This window comes from Littorina saxatilis, linkage group LG1 (genome assembly GCF_037325665.1).
Source record: "Littorina saxatilis isolate snail1 linkage group LG1, US_GU_Lsax_2.0, whole genome shotgun sequence".
Classification (NCBI taxonomy): domain Eukaryota; kingdom Metazoa; phylum Mollusca; class Gastropoda; order Littorinimorpha; family Littorinidae; genus Littorina; species Littorina saxatilis.
The window spans coordinates 107,001,509-107,011,761 of NC_090245.1; the positions used below are offsets into that span (position 1 = coordinate 107,001,509).

General features: G+C 42.6%; 1 protein-coding gene across 1 annotated transcript in view; it reads left to right on the forward strand.

The window, feature by feature from the left end:
• Positions 1–8,394, forward strand: part of LOC138949225 (protein madd-4-like) — a 130,131-nt gene extending 121,737 nt beyond the window's left edge. The window contains exon 21 of the mRNA XM_070320997.1: positions 1,698–8,394. Coding sequence (XP_070177098.1) covers positions 1,698–1,816 — 119 coding nt within the window. The 3' untranslated portion in view covers positions 1,817–8,394. The remainder of the gene's footprint in view (positions 1–1,697) is intronic.
• Positions 8,395–10,253: the final 1,859 nt, after the last annotated feature.

Here is a 10,253-nt window from a genome sequence, read left to right on the forward strand (position 1 = left end):
TACGTGTCCACGTACACATGTTTCTCTGATGTTCATTTGCTATGTTATAGTCTAGCTACCAAACGCAAAGTTTGTAAACGGGTTATCAGTGAACGATCTCGCAGTGTATTGTAAGGAGACAGACAAACTTGCTGCTGATTAAACTATCTTTGAGCTGTAATAGATAGAAATAACTGTTGTACAGGAATAGTCAAATATCTACGCTGTTTCTAGCTTTGAAAGAGAAAGGAAATTCTTATTGGCAAACAACTTTTTCAGTCAGCACAATCACTGATGAATACTTTACAGTACGATCAGCTTATAACTGTCTGGGGGGGGGGGGGGGTGGAGGGGGTTGGAGGGGGTTGGAGGGGGGTGGGTGGGGGGGGGGGGTGCGTGTTAAGACGGACAGTCCTTCTCGTGAAAACCGAAGTTCTATTCACCATTTTATATCTAGTCAGGCTTATGTGACATAAGAACCCTCCACTCGGACATATTCTCAAAACCAACATCTTGCCTACTTCCTCTGCAGAATGAGAATCGTTTGATGAGTTAATTTTAAAGAATGCCACCGGTGTCCATTAATCATTGATTCATTCAAGACAAAAAGAAAACAATCCCCACGGTGAGCTGTTGAGTTGTGGTATGTGTCCAGGGATGACCCGGTCGCAAGGGCAAGTAAAAAATCCGCCGGGCTAGTAGAAACCGCCTGGCAACTCACCCGACTGGCCAGTGAACATTCTGGTCAAATTTTTTTGTTATAATATCGAGTTTCAAATCAGAAGGAGCAACTTTGAAATGCACCGAGCCAGCGAAATTTCTCGCGGGCTAGTGACTCTCTTGCAGTTACTCGCCCGGCTGGCGAGTTAACATTTTGGGATTTGGCCATCCCTGGTGTCGAAGTTGAGGGATAATTGTGACCCTCCACCACGAAATGAGTCGCATGTCACCTCGCGCGGTTCTGCGCTAGGCTTAATATAAGTCCGGGGAGTGTCTGGTAACAGTGTGAGGGTCACCTTAGTCACAGGCTTATAGCTCAAACAGTTTTTGCTCTTTTCTAAAACGGTTTTCACCACTGGATAGAGCATAAAACACTCTTTCGGAAAATGTAAAAATATGAAAATCATGCAAAGGTGACATGCGACTCGTTCCGGGGAGGGTCACATTTGGTCTTGTCCCGCGTGAAAGCATGGCCAGATCTGAGATGGTGAGGTGAGTCAAGTCCTTTACACGGGAAGGATTGGGCCTTTAAACATAATGTTAACACTGAAGATACCTTCTTCTTCTTCTGTGTTCGTGGGCTGAAACTCCCACGTACACTCGTGTTTTTGCACGAGTGTAATTTTACGTGTGTGACCGTTTTTACCCCGCCATTTAGGCAGCCATACGCCACTTTCGGAGGAAGCATGCTGGGTATTTTCGTGTTTCTATAACCCACCGAACTCTAACATGGATTACAGGATCTTTTTCGTGCGCACTTGGTCTTGTGCTTGCGTGTTCACACGAAGGGGGATAAGCCACTAGCAGGTCTGCACCTAAGTTGACCTGGGAGTCGGAAACATCTCCACATTTAACCCACCAGGCGGCCACGGCCGGGATTCGAACCCTCGACCTTCCGATTAAGAGGCCGACGTCTTACCACCCCGCCACAGCGCCCGTCACTGAAGATACCTACCATCAGCTTGGAAGTATAACACTTTTTTTCTTCTCCATTGCAGGTTGTCGGGACGAGTCAAACTACTGCAGTATGGTGAAGATGATGAAACTGTGTCGATACGCCAACTTTAAAGAACAGTGCTGCAAAAGTTGCCGACCGCGCAGGCGCAAGACATCATGACGACACACATCTCATTAAATATGGAAAATGAATTTGAACTTCGTTTTTTTTCTCTGTAAAATCAACATGCATTTTTTTTAAGGCATGTGACCAAACACTCATTACCTCGTTTACTCTGTCTGAACCAGCTGTAGCACTGAACACACTGTGTCTGTCGACATTACGGACGATGAATGACCTCACGAATAATGTGGTATTTATCTTGTGACGTCACGACGATTGTGGTATTCCTCTTGTGACGTCACGGATGTTGTGGTATTCATTTTGTGACGTCACGAATAATGTGGTATTCTCTTTGTGACGTCACGGATATTGTGGTATTCCTCTTGTGACGTCACGAAGATTGTGGTAATCGTGTTTGTCATGGTGGTTCCCGTCACTGATGTGAGATCATGTTACTGATATGAGATCCGTGAAGTACAACACACACCAACAAAGCTCGCGTCCACGGTGATGCCTGACTATGTTGGTGCAGGTCCTCCAAGAGAGAGTTAAAAACCCTATAGTTGATTACAAGGAATGCTGTAAACTCTTGGAAGAAGATTGTTTTGGGCCAGTTTATTATTTATACTGCGCACGTTCTACTGCAAATGAATTCACGGACGCATTTGTTTATGATGTTATCTTTTTTTTGGTTCTAATACAAAAGACTTTCTGCGATAGATTTTCAGTTGACGCGTAAGTTGCTGCTGAATTCGAAACATGAGATGCAAGATGTACAGCTTGTACATATAGCCATTTACACAGCTGCATTCCGACTTCAGGGTCCGTTTTTGACATTGGACTTCAGACGCCACGGAGACAAGGCGGGGACTGTTGTCAGTGTCGGCATCGCAAAACGTTTCCAGAAAATCAAAAAAACGCGACAATTACGACAGAAGTGAAGCTTCATGCATATAATGTGAAGACTTGCTATTTTTTTTCCGCCGGGAAAATGGGTTATGGTGATTTCTCTGGCATTTTGTACGGCAAGATGGCACTACGCCGCAAGGGTGTGAGGTCGGTAGCCATTATCGACACAAACAACGACAACACCCAAACAGCTGGTTCTTGTGTCAAAGTCATGACAATGAGCATCAACGAGTGTGGGGTGAAACATTTGTGCTTGAAAAAGGGATGCGACGCATTTGTGGCTGAACAAGACTCATCAGAGAGCTGTAAATATGGCGGGAGTTATACCCCTTGGTAATAGTGAAAGTGAATTGTAAGAACACCGTATATGGCGAGAGTTATTCCCCTTGGTAATAGTGAAAGTGAAGTGTAAGAACATCGTATTTTCAGTGAAAGTGTAATTCATCGACAACCCCAACTCTCCCCAAAAAAAGATTGGCATACATTTGAAAAAAAGCAGATTTGACTGGGGTATGACTGGATGGTTCATGTGTGACAAATACTGTAAGTCAAGCACTGTGATGATACATGCCACTGTTGAAAAGGGCCACGTGTTCTGTCTGTATGATCAAATTCAAATGCGTGGACGCCGTGATACCCCAAAGAGAACAACAGAACTGGGATGCAAAGAGAAAAGAAAACGACTTTTCAGCGGGACACAATGTGGACAGAAGCTCCAGCTGTCACTGACGATCACCACACATCGTTATTCTTCCGAGTTCTCTTTGAAACTCTTGCATGCATGGCCATGGTATGTCTGGCATTGCATATCTTCCAGTCAAGCAATGTCTGAGTTTTCAATTCACCTTGCCACTGTCAAGTGTATCAAGACACGAATGCATGAACAAGGGTAGCAAAAGCGAAAGACAGCACAAACGTTGAGAAATAACAAAACAAACAAAAAACAGTTCTATTCTCGAGCCCAGCGCGGGAAAGCGTTAACGGGCCGAGTCCAGCTAGAGTCAGTAGCAAAGCAGAGTTGTTTACCTGCTTTCAAAGGAGAGGCCAGGTGGAGGAGAAGCTGAACAGAAAAGGAGCTCGCATTTTCACACCAAAGCTTACACCCAAAAATGAAGACATAGGACATGTACAACTTTACCAGTGTATTGCTTTCAAGACGTTTGCTGGTGAAACGTATGGCATAATAACCAAATCGTATATTGTCCCAACTTGTGTCACGCTTGAAGAGATCAGTTTTAAACTTATTGTCAGTTTTTGTTGGTTTTTTTGCAGCAAATTAGCAGTACGTTTTATCTTTAATGATGTATTACATAGAGAATACTACATGGCTTGCTGTGTCGCACCAGGTTTACACGAGTTGGTTTTTTTCAATATTGAACTGCGATCGAAAGCGAGCTGTTCACTATTTGAAAAAAGCAACGAGTGAAAATCTGGTACGACACAGCAAGCCATGTAGTATTCTGTTTATCCTACATACTGTACTTACGTGTATTTTTACTGAAAATGTCCTGCAGTCGAGGCAGCTAAATTGAAGACGCTTGTTTTGGAACCTAGATCTCTTCTAAAGCCTCGTGCAATCTATTACGTCAAAGTAAAGAAACGTCACTCTGAAAGTGTGGCGTGACGTGTTAGTTCTACAAATTCATCGAGGGTAATTAGCGAGCGCAATTTTTTTTTCTATAATGACGTTTGTCTCGGCGACTTTGGCATCATAAACAGTGGAAAATAGGTCCCTGCCAGACTTGCTTGACATGACCTCATTTACATGATATACACACGTGTGATTTGAACGATTATTATCTCACGGGTGTCTCTCTCACGTATGTAGGATAAATGTATCTATCAACCTTCATAACTTCTGTAAGAACTATGGTGCCGTACTTATTTAGTTTACTTTGGGTGTGGGGTGATCACATTCAGTCTTTGGTGAATTAACTTCTTGATTACCGGAGAAATTTAATACAAAAAATGAGATGAAAAATAAAAATAATAAAACACACAAGCCAAAACGCCCAATATCGGAAGAAAAGACCTGCAGGGGAAGCATTCAAATTGCTGCAAATCAAAGGGCAATTTCACAGCTGTTGTCGACCTTGTCAGAGTATTGATTCCTGGTGACATCCTTAGAACGTACATGATACGTGTCACGGCTTTCAATGGGTGCCTGAAACCTGATTTCAAACAAATGATGAGAACAACCCTTGTGTTTACAAAGTGTGATAGCGTGACGTAGTAGTTCCCCTTTGTCACAGGCAGTTGCTCTGCATTGATGAAGTTGTCTCCCTGCCAGAGCGTGAGCTATTTATAGTAGCTCGCCGTTTTTGGTACGTTGGAAGACAACACGCGAGTGAGAATGTGGAGTAGCTGTTTGTGATAGGGTTTGGCTGCTGTTGTCACCTGCTATACAGGCATGAGACCTAGGGTAGGGCGGATGGGGGCGAGAGAGGTGAAGGGACGGGGTATGTTTACAGTGCCGTGTGCCGGGCTGTCAGCAGCGCCCGCCAGTGTTTAGCTCAGGCACCGTCGCGGCAGACGCGCCTTAGTTCTATGCAGTAAAATGCAGCGCGCTATTCTAGCCATCTGGCCAACTGGCGTCCTCATCTTTAAGGTAGACTGATACCAAGAGGTGTAAGTAACACCCGCCTTCAGGCTCAGGCATTTTCAAACGCTCGACTCAAGACTATATACTCTTGGTAACATTTGCGTACCCATGGCAGTTTTAATATGGAGTAGCTGTTTCTGATACGATCTGGCTGCTGTTGTCGCCTTGTCTGCTTTTGGCATGCTTTGCATACGCCATACCCATGACAGGTTTTTTTTTAGGCTATCATTTTTGCTCTACATATCTCAAACCGGTTTTTGCCTTTGTAACCGAGTGTCGTAACACTACGATCACCTCGGGAGGCGAAGTGCAATCAAACAGGATTGGAAATGTTAGGGCTAATTTCTTAGCCCTAAAAAAAACCTGTTATGCAAACCCGGAGGTTTCCATGAACATACAGACAATCGGAAACCACCAGACCCCATCACAAACAGAATTCCACAATCCACCGGTGTTGGCCAACGACTCGGGTGCAGAGTCTGCTGTGAAAGGAGCGGTAGCCCCCCCTGTCACACCTTCAAAGGTGATTGTTATGCTTCACGCACTCGGTTACAAAAGGTACGGTTATACGACATAGCTTCTTAAGTTCAAAAGTTCTATCGCTTGACAGAATATTTATACAAGTCGCACCTGCGTAAAAAATGAATATGATAATTATGTAGTTTCGGATTATGAAATTGCTTTGTGAAATATATCTGTGCACTCTTGCAAAATAAGAGTGTGTAAGCTTCAATGCGTTAGTTGTATTATATCATGATACTTTAAATATGTTATCTTATGACAAAACGATACCATGCTCGAATGTCTTCTGTATGTTTACTTGATTGATACCGTTCGATATTTTGCCATAATTTATGAAAATGACTTCTTAATACAGACCAGTTGCATATATATTACCAAAGAACCCGTTTGTATGTGTGTTTGTGTGTCTGCCTGTTTGCGGTTTTTTGTGCGGTACGAAAGCTTATGTCTTTGGTTTGTGTCATGCAGTCAGGTGAAACATTGTAAATATGTTCAGTTCACATTTCTAGGCCAATCGAGGCTCTGCATAGTTGCAGCTTCGAATTATTTTGTCAGCAGACATGCACAATGAGAACACAAGCACAGACATAGCAAATGGAATGATCACAGTGAACTAAAGCTCTTAACTGTAGTATCACAGATTAAAAAGACAAGCACATAAGTAGGTCAGCTGTACAATTGTACAATTGTTATGATTCTTTTGAGAGAAAAAAATACATCTCCTGGGTCCTTTTCTTCCAATCAGAACATTTCTGAAAGTGTTTACCGGTAGTTTTGTTGTTTCTTGTTTTACATTGTCCATTTCATATGCCTAAGGTGCTTTAATTTAATAACAAAAGCAATGACTTTATTTGTAAATATAGTACGAGTAAGTACGTTTTGCTTTTGTGCTGTACAGTAGAGTAGGCTATTTCATTTTGTATCTGACACGTTTAAATGGATAGAATGATGCAATTCTTACCGTGTTTTTCTACGTTTGTTCGTATAGTTCACCTGCAGCTTGCTTTGGTGCACATGAATGTTTTCAAACTACACAACAGCCACACTTTACGCATAATAAATACAGAAAACACAACACAAGCGCTTATAGCAGGGAAACGACTTTATGATCACAATGCCAAAGATTTTGCCATCATGTTTCCCATGAAGATTACGGGTATCCAGCTGTTCTCTCTGCCCCCCTCCCTCCCTCTCTCTCTCTCTCTCTCCCTCCCTCTTCCCCTCTCTCTCTCTGTGTCTGTCTACCTCGCTCTCTCTCCCCCTCTCTCTCTCTGTCTCTCTCCCTCTCTCTGTCTGTCTGTCTGTCTGTCTGTCTCCCTCTCTCTGTCTGTCTGTCTTTCTGTCTCGATCTCTCCCTCTCTCTGTCTGTGTGTCTGTCTCTCTCACTCTTTTAGATTTGTATCAATAGGTTCAGTAGAATAGTGCAATACTGCAAGATGTAGCATAGTGATGTTTTGTTCTCCTTTTTCGTACATCACCCCTCGTTTGCGCTTGTGTCAACTGCAAACGGGTTTCCTTGTTAGGCTGATATATGTTTCTAATTTACTGACGATGAGATGAACTTTCTCTGAAAAATGTGCTCACGTGATATTAAATGTAGTGTTGAAACAGTTGCTAACGTTGCATGTAAAGAATAGTTTTTCAGAGGCGGTTGAACACTGATGACGTAGATAGGTAAAGAAGTCAGTTATGCACTTAAACTCAAAGTTTAAATAGCATTTTTATTCGTGAATTGTTACTATTTTGCCGATCTGTTTGTTAATTCTAAGCTGACTTGTTTACGTCATTGTTTGTGTAAACGTTACGACTGCAGCGATATTAATATAGCCGCCCAACAAGGGATTTGACTATGTACGGCACTTACATTCAACCAAAGAAAACAAATGGTCGCAAGCAAAGGTACTATATACTGTCAGTACACCGTACAGGGCTCCCCACGGACGCTCCTCCTAGTGCGTCCCGAGACCCCCACTTTTAAATTGTAGAGGGTCCATGGACTCGGACCCCCACTGCAGTATCTTAGAGGGTCCCAAGGCTCCGAAAGCCGAAAAGTCCCAGTGTACTTATAAAACATTGTGGTCACGTAGAGTGTACTGCGAAGTGTCGATTGCAGTCTGAAAATGGTATCTACGGTACGCACAATAAAGGAATTTTAGTGCGTCCTAGGACCCGCTCTTTTAAAATCCAGTGCGTCCAGGGACCCCCTCCATATATTTCTAGTACGTGTTTTCGGCTTCTAGTGCGTATATGACGCAGGGACGCGCGCTATGGGGAGCCCTGCCGTATGAACTTTGTTAAACATGTCTAATTGTTCCTTATGCCAACTGCTTGAATACACAACACTGTACATTTAATGCACTGTACACTTAAATGTTATTTCCGACATTGCTGCTCGTTTCTTGCTGGTTGACCCTGTTAAGCATTGTTGTGTTAAAACAACGCTTGTTTTGGGTCGTAGTTTAGTATTACTAGTGCGTAGCTGGTTTCAGACTACGCAACATATGAATGATTTATGCGTATGGTGTGCATCTGAGGTAATTGGTAAAGATATGTCTTTATGGTTCGTCTCTCAATAAACGTCGTCTGTAAAAGTGTAGACAAATATCTGTGTGTATGTGTGTGTGTGTGTGTGTGTGTGTGTGTGTGTGTGTGTGTGTGTGTGTGTGTGTGTGTGTGTGGGTGTGTGTGTGTGTCTATGTGTGTGTGTGTGTGTGTGTGTGTGTGTGTGTGTGTGTGTGCAACATCGAGTGTTTGTTATTTTGTAATAATGTTTGTTTGCTTGACGGGTCACACAAAGTTTAATGATGGGAGGCAAAAACTAGGGTCTAGGACTTTTATCATTTTTCATTTCTTTCAATGCAAACGACGCTTCTTGTAATGTAATACAATACAATCAGAAAAATTGCATTTTTTCTGAGCCTTACCAGAAAGTGCACCTCATAACACACCTGAAACGTGGTGCAGCCAAGGTGCAGCTTCTTTGTAGCTAATTGGGTAGATGTGGGTGGTGCATAATTATATATAGGCGTCTTTTCAATGAGAATTCGGATAGTTTAGGGGCGCAGCTGTCGTTCTTATAAAACTGAAAGCACTAAACGGTATGTTCTTCGATACACATGCACACCCACGCGCACGTTCGCACAAACAAACACACACACACAACACATAATTATGGTTATTATGGCTATTGTCAGCTAACGCTGAATTTTATTTTGCACTTTTGAGACAGACAAATGTTTTGATATAACAGGCACGCGCACTCCATTTGAACTTGACAGCAAAAAATTAAAAAGTCGCGTAAGGCGAAATTACTACATTTAGTCAATCTGTTCAACTCACAGAATGAAACTGAACGCACTGCATTATTTTCACCAAGACAATACAGCTTCGTCAATCCCCGCGGCAAGAAAATCGCTGACACTTTTCATGTGGAAACCGCAGTTAAATTGACAAGCCAGTAGAGCGCAATAGCTATTGCACTTAGCAGGAAAGTGCGCTTTTCTGTATTCTTTTTAATTTTCTGAGCTTGTTTCAATCCAAACATAACACATCTATATGTTTTTGGAATCAAGGAATGATAAAGAATAAGATGAAATCATTTTTGGATCGATGACTAAAATTCTAATCATGGTACCCAATTAACCTTTTTTTTATTAATTGTGATCACACTTTTGGGGTAAATATGACATCTATATATATATACGACTAGTGTCTGTCTGTCTGTCTGTCTGTCTGTCTGTTCGCGATGCACGGCCAAAGTTCTCGGTGGATCTTTTTCAAATTTGGACACCGTATTCAGCTACACCCCGGACACAACCTTATCGATGAGATATTTCAACACGTGCTCTCAGCGCGCAGCGCTGTGCGCGCTGAACTGATTTTTTTTTCGGGATCCACTACCAGTAACTCTTCCTTATCTTCTCCAGTGTTTTCAGCCGCGATTATCTCCCTTCCTCCGTGTGGCGTCAATCCATATTCCCGTTACTACGTTACTATTTTTAGAAGATCACTGCACGTTACTATTTTTAGAAGGTCTCCAGTGTTTCCTTCGTGCGCCGGCCAAGCCGGCGTACACCCGGCAGAGCCGGGTCCCAGGCGCAGCCTGGTATTCGGCTCTACTTCTTCCCGGCGAAGCCGGTACCCGGCGAAGCGGGTAATCATCTAGTATCTTTATATATTTTTCATAATTTGATAAAAGATACGATGCAATCATTTTTAAATCTGTTGGCGAAAATTCGATTTTGATGACAACTTTAATGAGCAAACTCATTAATTAATTGTTAAGCTTCAGAGCTGCAATGCAATCCCATAGTCCGGACTTAGTCGAAGATTGCTTGGCTAAAATGTCAATCAATTTGATAGAAAAATGAAGGTGTGACAGTGCGGCCTCAACTTTCACAAAACAAATCGGATATGACGTCATCAAAGTCATTTATCAAAATAATGAAAAAGACGGCTAGG